This window comes from Misgurnus anguillicaudatus, chromosome 23 (genome assembly GCF_027580225.2).
Source record: "Misgurnus anguillicaudatus chromosome 23, ASM2758022v2, whole genome shotgun sequence".
NCBI lineage: Eukaryota > Metazoa > Chordata > Actinopteri > Cypriniformes > Cobitidae > Misgurnus > Misgurnus anguillicaudatus.
In genome coordinates this window covers 10,227,603-10,254,326 of record NC_073359.2, presented here as the reverse complement: position 1 = coordinate 10,254,326, position 26,724 = coordinate 10,227,603, and the positions used below count along the sequence as shown (strand labels likewise).

At 38.5% G+C, this 26,724-nt stretch overlaps 1 protein-coding gene across 2 annotated transcripts in view; it reads left to right on the top strand.

Annotated features, from left to right (window-relative positions):
- anos1b (anosmin 1b) overlaps positions 1-26,724 on the top strand; it is an 89,824-nt gene that overhangs the window by 50,124 nt on the left and 12,976 nt on the right. The window contains exons 3-8 of one of the 2 annotated variants that reach the window (XM_055218222.2): positions 2,997-3,059; positions 3,842-4,046; positions 6,671-6,855; positions 9,868-9,997; positions 20,228-20,424; positions 23,547-23,685. In XM_055218222.2, the coding sequence (XP_055074197.2) occupies positions 2,997-3,059; positions 3,842-4,046; positions 6,671-6,855; positions 9,868-9,997; positions 20,228-20,424; positions 23,547-23,685 (919 nt within the window). Of the gene's footprint in view, positions 1-2,996; positions 3,060-3,838; positions 4,047-6,670; positions 6,856-9,867; positions 9,998-20,227; positions 20,425-23,546; positions 23,686-26,724 lie in introns of both variants that reach the window. The other variant, XM_073861314.1, reaches the window with a different exon arrangement.

Below are 26,724 nucleotides of genomic sequence, written 5' to 3'. Positions count from 1 at the left end.
ACATATATTCTTACAAAATTTGTTCAATTTGTATTATTAGGGATGTGCAGATGAGGATTTTTTCACATTTTAAACTTATTAAACACAGCGCATATTTTAAATGAAAATATATTTGGCAAAGACGTTAAAAAGTTGGCTATTTAATCTTTAACATTAGATTATTTAATATTTCCATTTATTAATAAAATTAATTTTTAAAATGTTTGTTCATTATTATTCTTAACGAAAAACTCAACTCCAATAAAATAGTAGCTCCAATGACAAACTTGCTTTTATTGCTTGTTTATTAATAAAACGAATTCGACGGATGGTATCTGCGTTAAAACACAAATAAATGAAATATTTAATTGACATAATTTTCATTACTACGAATGCTTATTTGTTCATTATTTTTTTTATTAAAACAGAACAACAATAAAAATGTAAAATGACTCGCTTATATTAGCCTAAACCAAACGTTTAACAAAAACGAATAGACGGAAAACATTTTACCCGCTCTATAACATAAATAAATCTAAGATCCTTAGATTTTCAAAACAAATGATTGGTTTTTGTTTTTTTATCAATATAAAACTACAATAATGTAAAATATGAACAAACTCACCTAAGTTAAGAGAAGAAATCAAACTTGAATCATCTGTACTATCAAATCTTTCCGACTTTCACATTCACGTGAATTTTGTAAGTGAGGAAATTATTTACACCATATGAGTGCAGTATAATTTAACTAGCGATTGTGCTGTGCTTGTGTGATTATGCTTTTTGCGCTACAGAGAGCAAAATACGTCAGTCAACCATTCATGCATTAAGAGGCACCGAAATGAGGCACCGAAATCTGTGTTCTGATTCGGTCCGGTAGGTACCGCCCATATAGGCTTCGGTGCCATAATGGCACCGCGTTTCGGTACCCAACCCTATTCATATGGTGGTATTATTACCAACTCAGATCTCATGAAGATGTTTTACTATCACTAAACATTTAAAAAAAGTAAACATTTTATGTGTTTTTTTTCTAGCATACGCTCGATGGACCAAATGATAATGAAGCTCTGTACTTCTTCATTGCTCTACGTTTGCCCTTGGCTCATTTTGTTTTTGCATACACCGCTCATCCCGCTGTAAAAGACGTCATTTTCGGGGTCGGGTCTTGTGACATCACATTCTGATTTTGGTTTGTTGCGCAGTCTCCGGTCTGAGTGCGATCACATATCAGTTTGTTCGGAAGCGGAACTAGACCCACCTTTTCAGTGGTCTTGGTGCACTTGATTAGTGCGCACCAAAGGTTTGGGTGTCAGAATTCATATTACTGCACCAAATGAGCAATCGCATCATAGTTCGCTTTAAACTAATCAAATGTGACGTATATGAACACGGCCTAAGTTTGCTTTATTGGCATGACAAAACTGTACGTTTGTATTGCCAAAGCATTTGGAGCTGGGCTGCGTACAGAAAGTGAAAATAAAAGTAATATATAGTGCAAAATTAAAGTGAAATAGAAAAAAATTAAAGAATAAGAACAAAAAGCTAGACACAAAGTTAAATAACAGGATAAAGCAGGAATATACATTAAGTAATGGAGACATTCAAGTCATGTCAGATTAATGTTCTCTTATTTATGACATGCAGACTTGTATTGTGCTGCTAACACACAGCAGTCCTTGTGTTCTTCTAACAGAAATATCAGACACGTTTTTTCTTGCAAAAGTTTTCTCTCAATTGACGAGATAACCCAATTCAGCTCTGCATTCATTATTTTTTGTGTGTCGGTGTTTTTAAAGGATGTTTATAAAGTTTATTTTATTAAAGGTGGAGTGCACGATATCTGAAAAACGCCTCGGAAAAGAGAGTCGGGCCGACTACACTTTTAGCCAATCAGCAGTAAGGGGCGTGTCTACTAACCGACATCATTTCCTGGGTTGCGTATGTGTGGGGCGGGTCTATAAACAGAAGGTCCAGATTCTATTGTGTAGGGGCGTGTTTGTTTAGGTGATTTTAAGTATCAACCTTGGCTTTCAGAGATTATGCACCCTGCCTTTAAATGATTAGTCCGTTTAAAAAAAATACAGATAATTTACTCACCACCATGTCATCCAAAATGTTGATGTCTGTCTTTGTTCAGTCGAGAAGAAATTATGTTTTTTGAGGAAGACATTCCAGGATTTTTCTCATTTTAATGGACTTTAATGGACCCCAACACGTAACAGATTTAATGCAGTTTAAAATCGCGGTTTCAAAGGACTCTAAACGATCCCAAACGAGGCATAAGGGTCTTATCTAGCGAAACGATTGTCATTTTCCGTGACCTCTTGACGTGATGACGTATTACGTGAGGTCGCGCTGGCTCGTCACGCAACCGGAGGAAGACGAGAAGTTGTGGTTTAAAAGTGCATTTTTTATTTTTCTTGTCAAAAATGACAATCGTCTCGTTAGATAAGAACCTTATGCCTCTCTCTCTCTCTCCCGCTTTGTCCATTAGGACTACCTGGACATTTTTAGGGGCCGTGGACATATAATATTAATACTTTAAATGACTATAATATTATTTAAAGTTCCAACCTATGTGTCTGTCACAGGACACCTGAAGCTGATGCTTCGCTACTTTCTACTTCATGCGGTGCTGTGCAGATTGATCGGCCTATGACCTCCGTGAACAATTCAAAAGCTGTGCTCTCGTGGTAACTTGATCTCATCCGCCAATCGGTCTGCACAGCGTTGCATGGACTCGAAAGCACCATCTGCTTATGCAGACCGAGTACTGTTCATCAACAGCACCACTGAAACAGGAAAGCGGCGATCGCTAATGATTGATTTATATGTTCTCATTAGTATCAAAATAATTAACATTTTCCTTAAATCATCCTGGCGACCCAGGGTTTGAAAAACTGCTGTACAGTAACACTGCGTTCCTTGTGTTCCCATGTGAATGTTTGTGTGTTTTTCCATGTCATGGCATTTTATAAAGTTATAGACAGGTTTGTTTATTTGTTTGTCTGCAGTGCCTACAACCCTGCAAGGAGCTGTGGGAAACAAGACGAGCGCTGTCTCCCAAGACCTGCGAGGTAAAATCTGTTTCAGAGTCTTTCTGCTGACTGGAGATTGAAGAAGAGGGTAATTGCGTTGGACGTCTCTTTGTGATTAAATGCTATACGAATCGACACAGGACCACACATCAAAGATGAACTTTTGTTTGTATGCGATGCAGAATTAAAGACGTAGTAAAAAGCATGTGTGTGCTTTCGTGCGTGTTAGTTTAACTTGAATTGGTTTAACTCTTGATTTCTCAGGCCTTTTATCTCGTCGTGAAAGGTCTCAGTGGAAAGCAATGCGTAGTTGAAGTGAACCAGATAAGAGCGGATTTACATCCAGAGCTTTGTTCTTCGCAGAAAGCACAACAGCTGTTAACATCTTGTTGAAATTCACTGATCATTATCTGCCTAAAGCTGTAATTTAAACAGTCAGCATGAAGCGTTTCAACGCTTGAGGTCCGTCAGATGGCCACGTGCTGCGCGCTTCAGTTGGATAATAAGCACCCAGAATGCATCACAGCCACACAGAATAAGCATTGAAGGCCTTTGTTGTTCTCCCAACTCTGTGATTCAACCAACAGAAGAAACATTTGCCTCATTCAGACTGTTTGAGTTGGGTAATCTTGGAAATGTTGCACAAATAAACAGTTTCCAGAGCGCACACGTGTGTTCAGAATGAGTCTGTGTGAGGGTTTGACTCAGACAATAAAGCACGATATGCCAAGCTCTGTGTGAAATGTGATGCAATCCATGGAGTTGTTTGATTTTCTGAGTATGCATTTTTCTCTCTCGTTCTCTTTATCTTTGGAAAGAAGCGTCATGAATGCAGAACCAGCGCTGAGTTCCTGCGGTCACTGCAGACACAGAAGCAGGGCGACTGTCCGGCACCGCAGAGGGCATCTGGTTTTGCCGCCGCCTGTGTGGAGGGCTGCGCTGTCGACCGCGAATGCTCTGCCTTCAAAAAGTGCTGCTCAAACGGCTGTGGCCATACCTGTCAGACCCCGACGAACCTTTACAAAGGTGCAGTACACTTAAAAGGGAAAAAAAGATGAAAATCTGACTTTTTTCATGTTTAAGTGCTGTAATTGGGTCTCCATTGCTTCTATCAACCTAGAAAATGCGAATAAGATCAATCCAGTAACTTAGTTTTGGTAAACCATTCTCTGCAAACGTGAAAAAATAAATCATTGAAATTTGGCTCCCCTGGTGATGTCAGAAGGGGATAATACCGCCCCTTAATCTGACCTATCCATCCACGGTCATTTAGTGCAGAGATCGGCTCATTTGCATGTTAAATGACGCATCCAAAATGGCAGATTTTTGAACACACCTACAAAGTGACAATTTTAACTTCATATAATAAATTATCTATAGACAAGAGATAGTCAATACGTAACTTCCAGTAAACTCCGCTAAGTCCCGTTGAGGTTAAAAACTTCTTTTTCAAGGGAGTCCTGGCCAAGAGGCAGCAAAAATTACATTTATAAAAGTTGTTACAATACAAATAATTAAAGACAATTTATACAAATCATTTCAGGTTCTCTCAATCTGACCTTAATAACATTTAATGAAATAAGTTCAGATAATTTCAAGTCTTTTTGCAAAGAGTTTCATGCAGAAGGAGCGGACTATACAAAAGCCCCTTTTCCCAGTTCTGTACGGGCAAATGGAACCAAAAGCAGCAAGTGATCGTTTGATCGTAATGAATAAGATCCAGCACTTCTCCATGTGATTAAATTACAGATGTAGGATGGCAACAGACCCAGCATGGCCTTATAGATAAAAATATGCCAATGCCCTGATCTCCTGTTAGACAACGATCCCACTCTGGAATACAGTTCACAATGATGGGTCAATTTTTTACAATTCGTAATAAATCTCAGAGACGCATGATGAACAGTGTCAATCTTATGCAAACATTGTACTAAAGCAGTCCTATACACCAGGTCTCCATAATCTAAGACAGATAAAAATGTTGCAGTAACTAGCTGCTTTTTGGCTTTAAAAGAAAAACAAAATTTATTTCGGAAGAAAAAGGACAGTTTGAGTTTCTTCACAAGGTTGTCTGTATGAGGTTTAAAAAAGCATCATCAAGCCAGATACCAAGGTACTTATAAGAATGAACCACCTCTATAACATTTACAGTCAAAGTAAACACAGAAGGAGGGACTTGAAAAACCTTTTTGGTATTACTAAACAGCATACATTTGGTCTTATCAGCATTGAGAACCAGCTTAAGCTGGCATAGTATATGTTGAACCACATCAAAAGCCTTCAGCAAAGACTCAACCACTTTAGCTGGGGATGATCCAAAACAATAAATAATCTTGTCATCAGCATAAAAATGCATATTAGCATCTGACACATTCTGGCCTAATTCATTTATATACATAATAAACAAAAGAGGACCTAATATTGAGCCTTGTGGGACCCCCTTGTGAACCTTCACTAATGCAGAACATAAACCGTCACATTTAATGCACCTGTCCTGTCGCTCAGATAATTCATAAACCATGAAACTACAAAATCATACAAGTTTGGACCAGACGCGTAATCGGGTCACCACACGTGCATCTGATGAAACAATCTATATGGTCCTTCACATATGTACTCTGGGGACACCAAAGGTTAATTTGACATCTTAAAGTCTTATAAAATGTCCCCTTTAAAGCTGAATTTATACTTCTGGGCTGGGTGGACAGTGTAGCCTATGCAAAGACGAGTACCCTACGCTGTACCCTGACCTGCACCTCCCTAAAAATTAGTAGTTGTCTGCATGTCCACGCGGACAGTATTATTGAAAATTGACGTGTAGCCTATGGCATAGAAGATCCAAGGTCTGATGTAGATATATAAATTAGACTTATAGGTCTACCAGGTTCACATCTCAGGTCATAGCTGTTGACTATTTAGCATAATGGCGAGGTTAGCATGTTTGAGAAAAATATGTTGTTACTTTTTACTTGATTGTCAAAGCACCACATAAAAAATCAAATCCTTTTAACTTTTTCCCCGCTATTGACGAGTTAACTCGTAAATTAAGAGAAAACGCTTCCCTGCCAATGACGATTATTTCTGGCAATCCGTAATGCCGCTATTATTCACCAGGTGGCGCTCTTCCGCAACTTATAAAACCCGGAAGTATCGCTCTAGGGCAAACAGCTGTATGTCTGTGTATGTTTGGAGGATTGCTCTGAATCTGATCTCTATCAAAAGTCTTTCACAAAAATGGAATTAACTGAAGAAACCTACCCATATTTGAGATGTGATAAATAGAGAACCAATGAAGGTAGGATGAATCTTTCTTTTTTTAAAAGCAGAAGGTCTTTTCTTTAATTTGATTTGTTGTATGTTTATATATTTAAAGGAGAACATTTTCTGGAAGGCATTAAACTTTAGTAAAAATTAAAAAAATGCTGACGCTGGCAACATAAAAAAAAATGCTGGCGGGGAAAGAGTTAAAATGTTGTAAAAAATGTTTTTAAAGCAGCATTATTACAAAAACACATTTATTGTAATCCATATTTGTCATTGGCCTAAATACGATTTTACAGCTGAACATCTGCTATTGTTCGTAAAAAGCTACATTTTTATGATGTTGGAATTTTGTTGTCATGTGTGTGGATATATTTGTTATCACTTAGGAGTCCCGCTGAAGCCAAGGAGGGACATTTCTTTTTCTGAAGACCAACAAGGACATGTGGAGGTTACGTGGATGTCCAAGTTTAACGTCTCAGTTGAACCGGTTCTTTATATTCTTCAGAGAAGATGGAATCACGGAATTCATCCAAGTGAGGATGAGGCATCGACCTGGCAAACAGTTCTCATGGTACAACATTGACCCTTACAGACACAGAGCTTTGTGTATTCGTCAGTATAGCTCACTGGTAGAGCATTGCATTAGCAGACACAAATGGTCTTAGGATTGATTGCCAGGGACCAGACATACTGATAAAAATGTGTAATGCACTGTAAGTCACTTTGGGTAAAAGCGTCTGCCAAATGAATAAACGTGAATCCTAGGGAACGCCTCTATTCTGTTCTGCTGAACAGATGTTTTATACATTTACAGCCTAAATATTGTTAACCTTGCTGATGATGTGCGGAGGACTGTATTTTATAATCATTAGCACATGGTCTGTAAAGTGTTTAGAGCGTTTGGAGAGGTGTTTATAATGTACTTGTGCTCTGACTATCACTTTGAGTTCAACTGCCTCTACCATTTACTAAAAATGTAATCAGATTCAGCCTGTGCTAGCTGTTTTTTATGGGTTTTCACGATTACGTTTTCAACCGAAATGGGTAAAGTTTTTATGTGGTTTGGCTGTTCGTTTACACAACAGCAGCATGTTTTGGGGTCCTGAAAAAGCTTTTGAAGACGGGTTTCAAGTTTTGAAAACACAAATCTGTGATGATGGTGAAGTCATGTGCATGTCTTAACCTTCATAAGCCCCGATTTTCCTGTTTACATTCGAGGTCTGCGGGGGTCAAAATGACCCCAGAAATTGAAAGAGTGATTACAAAAAAGAAATACATTTTTAATGATACAATTAATATATCTTTTTTAATTACTTCCCTTTTTGGAGATATGAAGTACTTTTGTACCACTAAATTCCTCAACTACAGCATTAGCTTGCGTGTAAAATTTCACATTTTTATGAAAAATTCACATAAATTGTGATCTAAATTTGATTTAAATAGTTTTTTTAGATATTGATCTAGATGTTATGTGTTGAATTTGGCCATCTGCTGCTTAGAAAAAAAAGAAAAGAAAAGAGAGTCATTCATTTCACTGGATGTGGCCAACTGCTCACATCACTACTTTAGTAAAACATTTTTATGTATATATAAACATTAGAAAGCAAGTAAGTGTGTGTATGTGTGTTTCCGCGCGCATGCACACACCTGTGTGAGCATTTACATCTTCGTTTTGCATTTGTGGCTGTTTTTTTTGCCAAATTCTTTAAAAAAGCTCTCTGTGGCAGTCATAGAGCATTTCTTTTCTATATTGCATTTGTGCTCTAGTACCAGGCCTTCTTGTTCTGTGTTTTCAGATTTTTTTCTGGATGCATAGATTTTTTTGACAAATAACAAAAATTATTTTTTTAATTAATTTCCCATTCATTTTCAAATGTGGTCATTTCGACCCCTAAGGGCCTCTTTTGTAAAAAAATGTTTTACTCATCTTTACCGTGGGTTCACACCAGCCGCGTTTGAGGCGTCAAATTTGCGTCTAGTTTGCCGCTTGAACATTTTGAGTTTACTTGCTTTATTCGCGCGTGAAATTCTAGTCATCGAGACATTCACGCGAAAATTCGCATCATGGGAGGAGCTTCTGCGACTGCGCTCGCTTCCTGTTATCACGTCACTACTAGGGCAAGCTCATGATTGGTTAACGCGGCTCGTTTTTCCGCCAAAGTTTAAATTTTTCAACTCGCGTGTTTGCCGCGGCAATGCTACATTCGCCCCATTCGCGCAAACTAGACGCGCGAATGAAGCGGAATTGCGTCTACCGTGCCGTGTTAAATGCCTCATTTGCACTGCAAGACCTCCAGACGCGCGTCAACATGTCTTCACATTGACTTAACATTAAAATCACTCACTCTTGACGCCTCTCGCGCTTGACGGCTTGTGTGAACGCAGCATTAGACTGACCAAATCAATCCCAGTTATTTTTATATGAATATTGACAAATAATCTAGTAAAGTCGCGAAATCTTATTCCACTGAGATGAAGGGAACCATTTTTTTACTAAAGAAAAGTGGCTTGGGGGTCATTTTGACCCCAAGGGTTTATAAGGGTAAATTTAGTCTATAGGTATGTGCGACAACATTGGCAGGCTACAGGACTGTGTTTGTGCTGAGTTTATTAATGTTTCTCCAACAAAGTTTCAAAACAAAATTTTGGCACTTTATAATCTACCTAAAAACTGCTCAATGCTTTCGTTGTCTTAATTATTTGTATATATCGCTCTGTAGAAGAATTTTTAGATGAATCTGTGAAGTTTTAATATCATAAATGAAATTGACAGGAAAGATTTACATTTGCCAGACACTTTTATTCAAAGCAACTCACAGTACAGTAAGTCTTAGGCCACCATCACCAGCAAATTCAGAACAAAATGTCGTCTTCAGGCATCAGTCAGTATTTAGTGTGACCTCTCTTGGCACGAAACACATCTTGAGCTTTTTTGAGGAGACTGAAGTCATTCGATTAGAATAAGAAAATAGGATTTAATTTTATTTGGGTTTAAGAGATCTTGCATTTTCCTGCTATTGCTCAAGTGGAAGGGGAGTTTACCCTAAATACTTGACAGTTCAGCTTATACTTTTATACTGTTTTTAATACTACATACACATTTCCTGTATTTTCTATTTTTATTCTAATACAGAGACTGAGAAATAATTATATATTATCATTATAACATTGCAAAGCAATGTTGGTAGCATGGTGGCCTAAGACTTTCATTGTAAGTGCTTTACCGCTTTCTTTTTATTCAAACACAGAGGGTAAAGTTGTTTTTCTGTGACAACCAATACTGTAGCACCTTCGAAGCACCTTAATAACCCAAATTCCTATTTAACTTAAATATTTAAGTACATCCCCAGATTAGTCATAAGGAATGAGTTTAACGAAACAAGTAGCTCATTATGTGTGATGTAATGGATAGGGATATCTGTGCTACACTTTTCAGCAGGCTTTAATAGAAAGTTCTCTCTGTGCTGGCTCAAGCTGTCATTACCGCATCTTTTATCAGTGTATGGCAGTGACGGAGCTACTCCATCCTGCATCCAGAAAGGATTTGTTTTTAATGAAAGTCTCTCCGACCCCTCTCTCCCAGACCATGGAAGACCGCTCTGTGTTGAAAGACATTCGACCTCATAGATGGTACCAGTTTCGAGTTTGTGCAGTCAACAGTCATGGCACAAGAGGCTTCACCACTCCCAGCAAGCATTTCTTCTCTGCACGAGGTAAAAAGCTCTCTCTGCTGTGTAAAAAAAGGCCTGCGCTCCATTTCCAGATAAGTGAAGCAGTATGAATGACTTCAGATTAATGGCAGCCATGCACTGTATGGGAGGGGGGCATAGTTTAACACCCAGGGGCCGATGTTATCACGGGCGAACGCCCCGCTTTTTTTCTTATCAGTGCATAAGAGACTTAAATTACTATGCTGATTTTGGACATACGGATATGATATCGGTATGTCCAAAATCAGCAGAGTTAACATCATTCAAAACTTTAAAGTGTTTAGTTTTTATTGTGTCCACTTTCCAAAAAAACTAAATGTTGTGATTTTCATAAAATTAAGAAAATAAGTTCTTTCTGTCTCAGTGAAGTCCTTTCTAAAACGTGTTGTAAATTTAACTATAACTTAGCGAATACTTATCAGACAAACAAAAAATGTCTACATAATGCTTGGAATGTCTACTTTTAAATGATTAAAATAGTTTGGACAATCCATATGCATGGCACACACCCTGCAGGCAACAGACAGTCAATGCCCCACCAGTTTTGTGAATGAGTAGGCTGGAAGATTTTCACATCATTTTGGAAAAAACTTATAGAATACAAGCTCCAGTTAAAAAAAAAAAAAAATTTAGTATGGGTTTTGTGGCATTATTTCAGTAACTTAATTTTTTTGCTTTTCAATAAGCATGCATAAGCATTATTTTCTATGTTGCTCAGATATTATGGTAGCCAAGTTTGTATAATAATAATGTCTTCTTAGTAAGTCATGTTAGCACTAGGTCAATGCATGTTGCACTATTGTTGGACTGTGCGGAGACTGTGTCAGTTGACCAATCAGAGCAGAGAAGGCTACCAAATGTGGGGTGTAGGTAGACTAATGCTGCGTTTACACCAACCGTGTTTCAGGCGTCAAAATTGCGTCTACCGTGCCTAGTTTGCCGCTTGAAAAGTTTGAATGCATTCGCGCATCCAGAGTGAAGTAGACACGCGGAAAAAGCAAGCATTTGACGCACGTCAGAGGCAAAATCCGCTTCTTGTGGGAGGGGCAGGTGCTATGCGGTTGTCTGTTTGCAGGATGGCTGATGTTAATTGTGCATTTATCGAGAGAGTTACCGGTTTGTATATAGTCACCTTACTATAGGGGGTAAATAAACGGCGCGGGTCGATAAACGTCAAGTGACTCAAAAGTGAAATATTTATTTACAACTTACCAGGTTGCCCAATGTCCTCACTGACACTCTTCCAAGCGAGGTCATTTTTATTCCTGTCTCTATAGAAATAAGAACTTGTGTCGTATATCTCCGGGTGACTATTCATGGACAAAATCAAGCGGCTAACGCGGCGCGAAAATCCAGCAAAGTTAAAATTTTTCAACCTGGGCGTCAGCCGCAAATTCGTGTCAAACGCAAAAAATGCGAACTAGACGCCTCATCCGCGCCGCGAGACCTCCAGACGCGTGTCAACGCGTCTTCACATTGACTTAACATTGAAATCACGTGTGCTTGACGCCTCTACCGTGGCTGGTGTAAATGCAGCATAAGGGGCTAATCACACCAAACGCGCTTTAAGCGCTTGGAAACGCAAGGTGCGACGCACTGCCTTTTTATATTGCTAGGCGTGGCTTTTTATATTGCTAGGCAACCACCGAGTCAGCTGTCTTGTCAGTCAAATATTAAAGCGTGAGTAGAGGTCTACACGGGTCCAAAAATTCCCGATCAGACCCGTAAATGTGCTACACTAAACCGACCCGGACCCATCTGTTGTTTTGAAAGCTGGACCCGGAACCGACCCGGACCCGTCTATTATTTAAAAGCTGGACCCGGATCCGACGCTGACCCATCTATTATTTAAAATCCTGACCCAAACCCGTCCGGGAAGACACAGACCCGACCGGCAAATATTCTTTAGCTTAATGTTATTAATAAGTCAATAAACAAGTAGCGAAAATTAAACTTTTTGTCTTACCCATAGAAGTTAGTCTTCTCCCTCCTTGTACCTGACTGTGTGTTGCACAATCCTTATTTCCAAGAAAGTTCCATCCATTTTATTCCTCTATTGACGATTGAAATGTTTAATGTTTATTCCAGCTTTAAAAGTCCACTTTACAGTCATGGTGTAATAATAATGCAGTTTTACATTTGTTGTGTATCGGGTCAACTTGCTTAATAATGCTTGCCCATTTGGATTAAAATAACGATTGCTCGTTCAGTGGCTGCTTTCGTTAGCTTTACTTCTTTGCTATCATCTCAGTGCTCTTTGAGCAGAGTCGCGAAAACTTTAGATATAACAGCAAGACGGTCAATTTATAATATTATTATAAAAATTAGAGAAGTCAGTGCAAAATGCGCGGTACGGCGGAATAGGTCCCGCCTTCTGAATAAAAGAGCCAATTGTCAAATGTAAAGTCATTGCGTCTCACTGCAGAAGCTCCTGACTGGTAGCCAGAGAAACATTACAAGAGCACATGCGCGTTAGCTGCCTGGTTGGAGCAACCAAATATAAACGCAATTTTAGCATCATAGAAAAAATGTATGTGACAGTTCATCTAAGTTTTTGTTGCTGTTTTTGAAATATTTTATTTAAATGTGAGTGTGTGTTCTCCGAGTCCGATCGACCTCGAGTATTACCCACAATGTTAAACAGACCCGGGACCCGAAGTAATAGATTGAGACCCGACCCGGACCCGGCTGATCATTTAAAATAAAGACCCGAGCCCGTACGGGTCCCGGGTCGGGTCCCCGGTCTTCGGGTCTCGGGTCTTCCGTATAGACCTCTACTCTAAGCGTGAGCGCTCTTTTGCTGTTAACTGTCATATTAGCAGAAACTTTAAAAAGAGGACGCTTGCTCTGACCTTGTTTGAGGGTGAGAGGTGCACAAACACACAGGAGAGAGTGAGCGAGTGGAGTCCGGTTCTTCAAAGCAACTGTAAACCTCCCTCACCACAACGTAAGGCCCGCCTCTCCCCTCATTCGATTGGACAATGGAAAGATGCGAATGATGTCGGCTGCTTTTCCGCTGTCAGCGCTCCTGCGTCTGGCGACAAAAACCGCAAGGTGTTCGGCGCCCATAAACAGCGCGCATACGTTCACTGCCCATAGAATATCATTCAAAAAGGCAACTGCCATAACGCATTTGGTGTGATTGGCCCCTTAGGCTGTTTCTCAATTCCAAGAACGGACTTGCGTTCTCGTGGAGATCGGTCTTGCCAGGTGACCTTGGAAGAACGAACTCAGAAGGTCACTAGAACACACAACGCATTTGTTCGAAAAGGTACGCGAAAGGCACTCGGGCGAAGGAAAATGTCGGCTGTTGCTTGTTCTCACACGACAGCATCAAGCTTCTGTCATGCTAACACACTGACCCCAGGGGATCTTATAATAAACTTTCCATTATTTTACTCGAAGTCAACGAAAATCGAGCAGGACCAAAACATTTTACAGCTGATTGCTGTCAAAAAAGTTTTGCGACGACGTCTTAAGGATGACAGCAGCAATGACAGTGTTCTTAATATGACAAAGTAAATGTTTTGATTAATGTCATTAATGTTTATTTTTTTAATCCGTGTATAACCTAGTCAACTAATCGAATATTACATGGCAAAGATGAATGCACATTTATATATTGATTAAACATTTTTATAGCATTTTGAAAAAAAAACATATCAGTTTTTATAATAAATCTTTGAAAATCAAATTATGGATTTGAATTTTTTATGTTATTATAATCTTAAGCTATGTGAAAGTTTGTAACAGAAAATAGTGGTTTTCATCTTGTCACTTTTTTTACCCAATTTTTACCCAAAATTGTCAAAATGGATTTATTGCGTCTCTTCAAGTAATTTTGCATTTCAGTCAGCCCAAGAGATGTAAAAGTATATAAAGTTCATCAAGTCAAAAGTATAATTTCAAAACGTAAAAAAACTCCTGCTTTCCATCATATGACCCCTTTAAAGAAAAAAAATAGTAGAAAACTGTCGACTGACAGGAAGTCATTTGCAATTCAACATTCAAGTGAGGTATATCAGAATACTGCAAAGTTCAGTCCACAGCCACTTTTTAGGCGAACCTTGTCATTAACAATTCAGTTCACGCTTGGCTAAAAGGCTTCGTTTCTGTGACACAGTGCAGCATGTGGAATGTGAAAATCCCTAAAGGACAAAACATGGACGGCAGAAGGTTTACAACACTGTCGTCAGCTGCCTCTGGAAAACCACTCTGCTATAAATCCTTTAGAAACCTTTGACTTCACCACGAAAAGTTCAACGTCGCCCCCACACACATTCACCGTAATATCACCCACATAGATATAAACACACATTACCAGGTTTATAAATAATCTGGCCACCGTTCGGAATCAGAAATGTGTTGGGCATCTGACATAATATGAAATAAACTTTTCTTAAAAAAAAGAAAGAAAGCGTCCTTCATGGCAACCGATTCAAAATTGGACCATTTTTGGGTTTGAAGAAGTTTTTGGTCCAGTGTTTGTTTTCATATTTGTAATACTCTCTGATCTAATCACACTTTTAAACGATACAGTTCACATAATCTGAGGTCTCAGGGGTGCTTGCATTGGCCTGTTTTGTAAGCCCAGCTCAATACTGCAGCCAAGATATAATTACACACAGACTATGGCAACACACATCCCACTGCCAAAAATGACTGGAATCAAACCTTTTGCTATTTTGAAAGATTACAAACTGTTGGAGAGAGCGTAATAAACAGAGGTTAGAAAAATGAGTGTCATGTATTGATGCTAAGAGGGTGCCGTCATGCACACTATTTCTCAATATCTCATCTGCCTCACATCAAAAAAGTCAGCGTATGGGAGGGGAGCGGAAATTAGCACAGCAGCCCAATGCTGAAGCAATATATCGGACCACTGGTGCAGACATCACCTGGCACAGTTATTTACACAGTACATGCTGGAGAACTTTATTGCTAAAGATGGTGAACTTTCCATCAGACGGATTAATTTCTTCTTTGGGTTGCAAACATGCTATGCTAATAAACTGCCAAAAGATGTGAGGGCCGAGAGTTGAAAGGGGGGCGAATGAAGAATGTTTGGGGTCAGAGGTTGGGCAGTGGCTGCTGTTGCTCAAGGGAAATGGCAAAGGTGGTGTTGAGAGTGGAAGCAGTGTTGTGAGCTCCAACCAAACTCAATTTACCGTCAACAGTATTATTGCCTATGACAGATGCATACTTTTCGAAACTGGCTCCTTCGTTGCGCACCATAAACCAGACTTTTTGTGTACAAACACTGCATCGGAGCCTAATGTCTTGGAATTCCTGTCAGGCAGATGTCAGGTGGTCAGAATAGCCTATATCTCCTCTCTGCTGACCCTCAACACTGGTGTTCCTCAGGGCTGTGTCCTTGGCCCACTCCTAAAATCACGATACACACATGACTGTGTAGACTGGGCAACAGAGAGGAGTTGTGCACTCTGACTCACTGGTGTCGGGAGAACCACCTTTAGTTCAACATCAACAAGACAAAGGAGCTGTTGGTGGATTTCAGGAGACAGCATAGAAAACACATCCCTATCATCAATATCAATGGGACACCTGTGGACAGCTGGAACAACAGTTTTAAGTTCTTTGGTGTTCACGTCATTGGATGGACACATGCAGTGCTGAAGAAGGCAGATCGGTGCTTCTTTTTCCACTGTGAAGAGCATTCTGATTGGCTCGATTACTGTCTGGTATGAAAAAACAACAACACTGACAACCAAAAACCACAGCGGAGGGAAGTGAGAACTGCGTACCATGTTGTAGGAGGTGAGCTTCCCTACTTCCAGGACATCTACATCAGGCAGTCTATGAATGGTGCCCAGAGGACCATCAGTGACCATTCAGCATCTGGCGCGGTGCGCGTGAACTTTGCTTTTTGTGCATTTTGGGTTTGACGCGAATTTGCGGCTGACGCCCGAGTTTAAAAATTTGAACTTTGGCAGATTTTCGCACCGCGTTAACCAATCAGGAGCCTGCTTGCTGCTGTGGCGGCAGCCCCACCCGGAGTCACTCATTCTATATGAAGGAACACTTGATATTTTCCGTAAGCAGTCACCCGGAGTTACACGGGTAATATTGTGTTACACGACACGTATTTCTATAGAGACAGGAATAAAAAGGACCTTGCTTGGAAGAGTGTCAGTGAGGACTTTGGGCAACCTGATAAGTTGTAAATACAGATTTCACTTTTGAGTCACGTGACATTTATCGACCCGCGCTGCTTATTAACCGGCACCGTTTATTTTCCCCCTATATTAAAGTGACCAAATACAAACCGGAAACTCTCTCGATATGCACAATCAACATCAGCCATCTTGCAAACAGACAACCGCATAGCACTTGCCCCTCCCACAAGAAGCGGATTTTGCCTCTGACGCGCGTCAAATGCTTACTTTTGCGAATGCATTCAAACTGCTCAATTTATACAACTATCGGCTAGACCAAGGGTCAAAAGGAAATGAAGCATTGCGTTAATCACACGTTAATCAAATTAGTGGCGTTTAAAGTAATTTGCGTTAACGCATTATTAACGCGTCCATTCTTGTTTGGTGTAACCTTACAGTATGTGTGTTTTATTCTCCAGACGGTTCCTGGGTTTTTACCGTTAAATATACTTTATATCTCTTACTCCTTGTCTTGCGTTTGGATTAAACACCCAACCCTCACAGTAGCTACATGATCTTAACACATTACATTTTTGCCTCTGTAGTCATAACTATTATTACGATTTTAGTGAATGTGATGACAGTAAAATGAAACCCAGACTGAATGTTATGTCTGGATTATTCTTGCATTGCTGGCAGCATGCGTGTGTGTGTGTGTGATGGGTGGTGGTTTGCTTCTACCGCCACACCCAGTAACAGCAGTGGGCACATTACACTTTCGTCATCTGTCATACGTCATATTGCCATATATTTACATTACACACACACTCACTTTCACATCATGTCTGGACCAGAAATTTTAGGTCCATTCAATTTAAAATTTCCATGGTCTGTTAACACAGAAAACAGATCACTTTAACAACTTCTTGTGCTCAAATTGCTTAAAATGCTTGAATGTTAACATATGCAAATGATAAACTTTCCATATTAATAGTTATTTATTTTATGAATGATGCATTTTTGAGTGATTATTATTATTAACATGGCTGCAGGAGGTGCAATGATATTACGCAGTGCCCGAAAATAGTCCCCTGCTATTGAAAGTTACCAAGGGGACTATTTCGGGTGCTGCGTAATATCATTGCGCCTCCTACAGCCATGTTACGCCAGCAAAGTCTTTGATTATTACGCCAGAATGAGAGTATAGTTCCTAGACATATCTGCCTAGAAAATCGCAACTTTTAATAGTACACAATGTAACTACAAAAGAGTCAAGTTTTAAATAGGAAAATATTGAAACTCTTTGGTTATTTTTTTAAACACGATGCTAATGATCTAATCAGATTCAATGGATTATGCTAAGCTATGCTAAAAGTGCTAGGGCCAGACCTGGAGATCAGCTGAATGGATTCCAAAACGGTAAAACTCACATGTTTAACTCTAGGGGAGCTGGATAATGAGCATATTTTCAAAAAAAGTAGTTTCCCTTTAAAGAGATTATTATCATTTATGTGTGATTTCTTCTGCTTTTACAAAAAATATTTAGTCTGTTCTGACTGGATGGACATTGGCCCTTATGTAGCCTTGCCACTGGTCTGAACCAACTTCTTTAGCCACATTAACAAGAACATACAAACTCACACACACTGCCATTTCATGTCCCAATGAGCCATTTTGACCACACAAACTCCTCTGTTGGTGCACATGAAGACAAGAAACATTAAATCTGTGAAAAACTAGAGTGGGATTATTGTGCATTTATTTTCAATATGTGTGTTACCTGGTAACACAATACTCTATTAGTAGAGCTACAGTAACACTATATCATAAAAACTTATGCTCAGTTTTTGTCTAAAATATGAATTTGTAGGCAAAATATATATATTTATTGTGAATGCAACTTGTACAAATACAGCTTACTGTTCATCTTGACAAAATTGGTAACACTTTACTTGAAGGGGTGTTTATAAGACTGACATGATATATTCATAATCATGACATGACACGTGCTATGAACATGAAGGAGATTCAACTGTCATTTTTAATGCAAAGATGACATTGTTTGAGATGTCTTTGTTATGACAACTTGACATAAACCAATACATCATAACTTGTCATGACAACTTTAAATTACCAAGACAAAATAACTGACCACTTTTTACCAGTGCTACAAATATAATTTGTCATTAAAATGTCATTAATTGTTAAAACTCTGTCATATAGTTTTATAACAGCGTCATGAATATTTTTCTTGACCTCAGCTACAGTGCTACAAATATAATTTGTCATTAAGATGTCATTAAGTGTTAATACTCTGTCATATAGTTTTATAACATCATCATGAATATTCTTCAGTTCATAATGTTTTTTTTTTAAGTTTCCTCTATATGTTATAATAAATTCAATCATTCAATAATAATAATAATTATAATAATTAAAATTTATAAAATTACATTTTATTGCATTTGGAAACCAATTCACCTAAAATTAAATGAAATCAGTACAATAATGGGTTAAGCCATGCAGCATTGGGTCCATATCGCTGCAAAGTTAATTACATTAAATTAAACTGATTAAATGTTTTGTTAGTTTTTTCTTCTTTGTCAGAAAATTTCAGAACCCTCTGAAGGTTTTTTATGTATTGTGCACATACATAAAGTTAAGTATAATATTTTGACATGTCTGTTGCATTTTGTTAAGGTATTTCAAATTATTTTACATAGTATTAACACTTATAACATTTAAATGACAGTTTAATGTAATGTGAACCCATAAAGCTAGGTAGTTTCTTAAGTTTGATCATTATTCTGCTATGTCATGTTTATGACCGATATATGACAAGTTATGTTGTATTGGTTTATGTAAAGTTTTCATAACCAAGACAATTTAAACAATGTCATCTTTGCATTAAAAATGACATAATTGAACAAATGACACTTAATGACAGTTGTCATAAATGTGCATAAAATCTCCTTCATGTTCATGCAACCCAGTATCACAAAAATACATACCTATAGACGGTTTCAGCAGTATCAATATAAACAAGCGGCTGTCGCGGACCGCACGTAACTTCCAGTAAACTCCGCTAATAATAAATAACAACAAAGTACTTTAAACGTAGTTTATTTATATAACAAGCAAAAAAAAAACACATAGATTACCTAGGAAACCAAAACATTTATCATTTTCGACGAGGCATTTGTTCAAGAGATCAGTTTAGCAACTAGTCAGACCATTAAAAAAACGAAACCGGAAGTAAAGTACGGATCCAGACGTGTATCACATGCATCCGTTGAAACCGTCTATAGTCACATAAATTTGTGAGTCTTTTCCGTGACACTGACACGTTTTCCGCCTTTTTGCGTGAACATGTCACGCATTTCTGTTTACATGTCATTGTCACGTATTTGTTACTCAACTGTTTTGTCATATTTTCTTACCATTGTTGCTTCGGTTTAGGGATAGATTTACATAAAATGACATCCTTCCCCAAACCCAACTCTAACCCTAACGCCAGGCGAAAATGGTTTAAAAATCATAATATATAAAAAATAAATCATGAAAAAAGACATAAACCAATACTTAAAGTGACATCCTAATGCAAACACCAAATCTAACCCTACACCGAAAAACATCAATGGTTTGAAAATAGGACAAAGCAGTTGAGTAACAAATACGTGACATGTTCGCGCAAAATGTGGAAAAACGTGTCACTGTCATGGAAAAGACTCCCAAATTTATGTGACTATAGGTACGTAATTTTGTGATACAGGGTTGGTTCATAAAACGCGTCATGTCATGATTATGAAGGCGTCATTACAGTCTTATGAACACCCCTTCAAGTAAAGTGTTACCAAACATAACATTAGCCATCTTATACTGAAGTTATTCTTATGACATTTAATTTAATATTTAATGAAAATGAGGCTTTACAGAAAACAATGTCTGAAACAATGTCAGAAAAAGCGTTAAAATTAAATATAGAATATTTTCTCTGAGGTCCTCTTTTCTGTCCTAGTTCACTTAAAGTTGTGTCAGTTTAAGAACAGAAATAAACAGAAGAGAAATTGACGAAAACCAGCGTTCTGACAGAAGCACCTTTATGTTTACGTTCCAGATCCATTTCCTCCAGAGAACCCACAGAATGCCAGAACAGGCAACCAGATGGTAAATGCTGACGGCACCGTGAGTGTTCTGGTCCTTTGGGATGCCCCCAGGGAGAGTGACCTGAAGGTCCACCATTACAAGGTGACCTGGAGCGCACAAGGAACACCCTCAACCAGACAAAGTCGGGCTGGAAGGGTCACAGATGGGGTAAGCACTCGCGAGTTCAGCCCGGTGTCTCGTCTCTCCACCGGTGTCTCTTAAATACTCTGCATACTTGAATATTCCTGTTAAACTGTGAACCTGTAGGGGGTTGCTTCCAGTGTTTATGTAAGTGGAAAGTATATTTCATAAGACTGATATTTAGCCAGACTACGGCTGTAGATGATGGCTGATATCTCGATGAGGCCGTCAAGGGTTCCCTGAGGAGAAATCTTAACCTTTCTCTCATAACCCTCAGAGAATGAAGAAATTTTCCTTGTTGTTTTGTTTGGATTCAGTCTCAAGATATCAGACCCAGGAAGTGCTAAATCTAAGGTTTTAAAGATATTTTCACTCTCTTTTGGCCACAGCTGTTTCACAGGTGTTGGATTCATGCGCACCACCTGTAATGTAGTAAAACACTGAAGCCGGTTACCTCAGTTTCCCCTCAACGGCTGCAGAATAAAGACACACAGCTGCTGTAGTGATCAGCATATTTTATTGTAGTCCAAGTAGTCTCTTGAAAAAAAATCTCCTGAAGCCACAGCTCTCAAATGGTTTTGATTAGGTAATTTGTTTTTTACAATGCAATAACCTCAGAGTCTGAAAAAGCAGTCTACTTTATTGAACAGTAGCCTATAAAAAAGAACTATTTGTTCTGAGAGCTTGAAATTAAGTAGTCATATCGACCCCAAAAAAAAATATACAGAAATACTGGTTTGTTGGCAAAATCTGTTAAATGCCACAGCAATTTATTTTTAAGTGCATGAAAGACAAAAGTTGGATGAACGATGACCAGCGTATTAGTCCTCAAGAGTTTTTACCGGGTTAATTAAAATCAATTACATTTTATTTATAGCACTTTTAACAGGATTCCTACAAGTTTTGGAAGTATGGAATTAGATTTGAGTGTTTTTCAAGTCTGGATTAGTATGGAAACAAAAATTGTTTAACACTTTACTTGAAGGGGTGTTCATGAATCATGAACATGAAGGAGATTTTAGGACAACTGTCATATACACTGACCTAAAGAATTATTAGGAACACCTGTTCAATTTCTCATTAATGCAATAATCTAATCAACTAATCATATGGCAGTTGCTTTAATGCATTTAGGGGTGTGGTCCTGGTCAAGACAATCTCCTGAACTTCAAACTGAATGTCAGAAGGGGAAAGAAAGGTGATTTAAGCAATTTTGAGCATGGCATGGTTGTTGGTGCCAGACGTGCCGGTCTGAGTATTTCACAATCTGTTCAGTTACTGGGATTTTCACGCACAACCATTTCTAGGGTTTACAAAGAATGGTGTGAAAAGAGAAAAACATCCAGAATGCAGCAGTCATGTGGGCGAAAATGCCTTGTTGATGCTAGAGAATGGGCCGACTGATTCAAGCTGATAGAAGAGCAACTTTGACTGAAATAAGCACTCGTTACAACCGAGGTATGCAGCAAAGCATTTGTGAAGCCACAACACGCACAACCTTGAGGCGGATGGGCTACAACAGCAGAAGACCCCACCGGTACCACTCAACTCCCTCACAAATAGGAAAAAGAGGCTACAATTTGCACAAGCTCACCAAATTGGGCAATTAAAGATTGGAAAAATGTTGCATGGTCTGATGAGTCTCGATTTCTGTTGAGACATTCAGATGGTCGAGTCAGAATTTGGTGTAAACAGAATGAGAAAATTGATCCATCATGCCTTGTTACCACTGTGCAGGCTGGTGGTGGCGGTGTAATGGTGTGGGGGATGTTTTCTTGGCACACTTTAGGCCCCTTAGTGCCAACTGGGCATCGTTTAAATGCCACGGCCTACCTGAGAATTGTTTTTGACCATGTCCATCCATTTACGACCACCATGTACTCATCCTCTGATGGCTACTTCCAGCAGGATAATGCACCATGTCACAAAGCTCAAATAATTTTTAAATTGGTTTCTTGAACATGACAATGAGTTTACTGTACTAAAATGGCCCCCACCATCACCAGATCTCAACCCAATAAAGCATCTTTGGGATGTGGTGGAACTGGAGCTTCGTGCCCTGGATGGGCATCCCACAAATCTCTATGAACTGCAAGATGCTATCCTATCAATATGGGCCAACATTTCAAAAGAATGCTTTCAGCACCTTGTTGAATCAATGCCACATAGAATTAAGGCAGTTCTGAAGGCGAAAGGGGGTCAAACATAGTATTAGTATGGTGTTCCTAATAATCCTTTAGGTGAGTGTAGTTTTTTATTTAGTTTAAGTTTAGATTTTTTTTCCAGTTAATTCAGTGCTTCAACTTAAACTTAGGCCCTGTTTACATTAATGAGTTTATGCTTTAAAACGTATTACTTCTGCAACATCTACGCCTTTCACTTAAACTATTCAAGCGTTTTCAACCCTCATAAACGTAGTCGTTGAAAAATATTCAACTTTGGGTGCAAAGCTCAGCTTGTCAATGTCAGTTCTCACACTGCCGTCCAATCACAGTGGAGGAGGGGCGGGACAAATATCACAACAACCAACCGGCACATTGGACAACGACTGATAAATAAAGCAGAAGTATCACAACTACCAAAGCACTCAACAGGAGTAAGCTGGCACTCAGCTGAAAAAACAGCTGGCATTTTGCATCCTCCAGACGTCCACGCCCCCTAAGAGCTCAATAAGCAGATATATCCAGTACATAAGTAATCCCTATAACTGCTGGTGAGATTGAAATCTTGTGACGCAAATTGATTGGTTTTGCAAGAAATATAACATTATTTACAACATTATTAGCGTTAATGCACCACCTTTCAAAATAAAGGCACCTCATATCGATATTTTATGTTTGGCATTGATGCATCAGACATTTGATCGATACATCAATCCATTTCAATGTATTGTTAAACCCCTTTCACTGTTAAATACCTGACAGATAATGACCAGCGTACATTTGAACAGATTCCAAAATCTAATACTAAACACTCTGTACACTAAACACACATTTTTGCAAATGTATGCAAAAACCAAAACCTTTAGCAATGAAGTATCATGTTTTACAAAACAATGGTGCTGTTGGCTCATCTGGTTTATGTCCAGATTTGATCAAAGCTGACCATTACAATGTGCTACTAATGTCCTGTATTGTTTTGTTCTGTAGGATGGAACCGAGATGGAACTTCACTCTCTCCAGCCCAACACACAGTATATAGCGCAGATTCAGGCTGTCTCTTACTGGGGTCAGAAGCGACTTCGAAGCGGCCGAACTCAACTCTCCTTTAACACTGTTGCAGCCACCAGTAAGACCCTTTTACAAGAGAGATCTCTTTTGTTTGGCAAAGTTTGTGTTTACATTTATGCATTTTTCCAAAGTGACTTTGGGCCCTATTTTAATGATCTAAGCGCATGGTCTAATGCTGCGTTTACACCAGCCGCGGTAGAGGCGTCAACATCCTGGGTGTGTTAATTGTAACACATTGTTTTGTGTTAAACTATTTAATTAATTATGTGTTGTTTTTAACACATTATGTGTCATTTGAGTTCATATAAATAAAAGGGACAACACAAGATGTGTTAAAACAACACAAAGTGTAAAATAACACAGAGATTTGTTAATTTAAGGCCAACACATTAGATGTGTTGTCCTTAACTAGACACAAGATGTGTTATTTTAACACATTCGTTTTAAGAGTGTAGATCGAAGTAGACGCGTGGAAAAAGCAAGCATTTGACACAGTCAGAGGCAAAATCCGCTGCTTGTGGGAGGAGCAAGTGCTTTGCGGTTGTCTGTTTGCAAGATGGCTGATGTTGATCGTGCATTCATCGAGTTACCGGAAAATAGTTCAGTTTGCCCAATGTCCTCACTGACACTCTTCCAAGCGAGACCTCCAGACGCGCGTCAACACGTCTTAATCATTGACTTAACATTGAAATCACTCGCGCTTGACCCCTCTACCGCGGCTGGTGTAAACGCAGCATAAAGTGGTCTAAAGGGGCGTGTCTGAATCCACTTTTGCTCATTTAACGACAGGAAAGATGGCTTGTGCACCAAGCACACAGTCTTAAAGGGTTGTTCCTATTTATGTAATGAATAATGGGTGTGTTTTGGGCATAACGTGCAATAAACCAATGAGAGTCTCAGCTCTCATCCCCTTTAAAAGCCGGATGCACTTGCGCCATGCCGATTCCCTATTTAGATGGCGAAATTTGTAAACTGAAAAACTAAGTGGAGGAAGAAGGCCCCTTACTTGAAGATTGATGTTAAAAAAATTGCGTTGTTTTTATTTGTATTGAAATTGTAATTTTTTGTATTTAAATCTTTGGTTTCTTTTTAAAAGTCGTTTTTTTTGTCATGGAAGTAAAATTAGCAGGCTTTTAATTTCTGTAAATGTATGGATAGCCTACTTGATGATCAGTGTAATCTTCTTAAAGAATAATTTAAAAATATGCAAGAAAAGGTTTGTACTCTAAAAATACTTTATTTGTAACAAATTGGAGAAAAAATTAAGGGATAAATATTTTGTTTAAAGCAAAACATTCAATTACTTTCCAGGCTACAGGTGAAGCAGTTCTTTACATCTCGTAATCGGTCCTCATTTATGTCCAAGAGACTCAATAATAACCTTTTACATTTTAATCCTTTAATTTTTCATATTTAACTCATTCCCCGCCAGCCATTTTTTGAAAAGTTGCCGGCCAGCATTTTTTGTGATTCTCACAAAAGTTTCACAAAATGCCTTTCAGGAAAATTTTCTTCTAAAAATATATAAACATACAAATATATCAAATGAAAGATAAACAATTTCAAATAAACAAACAAAACGGGAAAATAAGTTTCATCCTATCTATATTTTTTTCTCTGCTTTAAATGCTTAATTATGGGTATTTTTCTTTAAAAATAAAAAAATTAGCAAAAAGGTAAAATAATTGCATTTTTGTGACGGAATTCAGAACAATTATCAAAACAAACACAGAGTTTAAAATTAGTAAATAATTTTTTTGCTTCAGTTTTTTTTATAATTTGGGTATATAGTGGATAGTCGCCATATTACAGATTAACATAAAACCTCATCAGAAATGCAAATGTTTTCTCTTAATTGATGAGATAACTCGTCAATGGCGGGCAAAGAGTTAAAAACGTATGTGTGCTGCTGCGCATGCATGTGTGTGATAAGCAAATGTGCATTGTCATCCTGTTTATAGGCGCACATTAGCCTACTAACGCGCTCTTTAAATAACAAAAACAATATTGCGCCATTGACTTAATACCAGATTTTAGTCGGTCAATTGCGTAGTCTATTTTAGTTGCCTCAAAATAGCAACGTGTCAACAATGCGCCTGAACAAACCTTGTTTTCAAAAAATTTGCGCAAATGCATTTGCTATTTAACAACATGCCGCTAAACGTGAAAATGATCACTGCGCCGGGTTGAAACTAGCAAAAAACACTTGCATCGCGCATTGCACCGGGTGTATGATACGGCCCTTAAAGTGCATTGAAAAAATACATTTTATTCGTGTGACCTGTGGGATCCAAGCATGACCTTTGTGTTGCTAACGCGATGCTGTACAAGTGATGTACATTGTGTATTGACTTTCCACTCAAGTCACAGGTGAATCGTGTTCGGGGAGTGAGCAATTAGGGAATTATCCTTTAAATGCTGACTTTTGTGTCTTTTATTGAAGTAGTAGCGAGCAATTAACATATATTCGTCATAGTTCAGTTGTTTATTCATCCACAGTTTCCAAGCCAATCCTGAACATGTGTAGCTAAACAAACGATTCCAAAAACGCATGCTCCCAAAACAATAACACAATAAATCTCACATGCAGTTAAACACTCACATCCACGATAACAATCAGGTTCACGATCAAGATTCGCCTCTGACTTGAGTCATTACTTTAAGTACACAAAAGCACCTGTCGCTCTATCCTTGGTGCACCCACTTATTCATTTAGAGAGACTGCCCTCTACTGGTTAAACACAGTATAGTCTATATAGTCGTATTCTACATAGTGATATTTTTAGATTTGATATTCAGTCAGTTTAATAACTATATGTTGAAAAGGGTGTCAAAAATAAAACTATTTGTTTTGTTTTAAAAGGCTTTGGCTTTGGCCCGTACTGTTTGTGTGCCATGAATCAGTGTTACCGTTGATAATTGCGGCATAACAGAGCCATTAAAAACACACAAAACCTTCTTTGGCAAGTAGAGTGTTTTGTCAGAAAAAAGTTGTCCTCTTATGGTGACTTCAATTTTGGCACGTGAGCACATGAGGTTAACCTCTGCACATTTCAGCCCTCCATCAACACCCACAACGTATTGCACCATGGTTCTT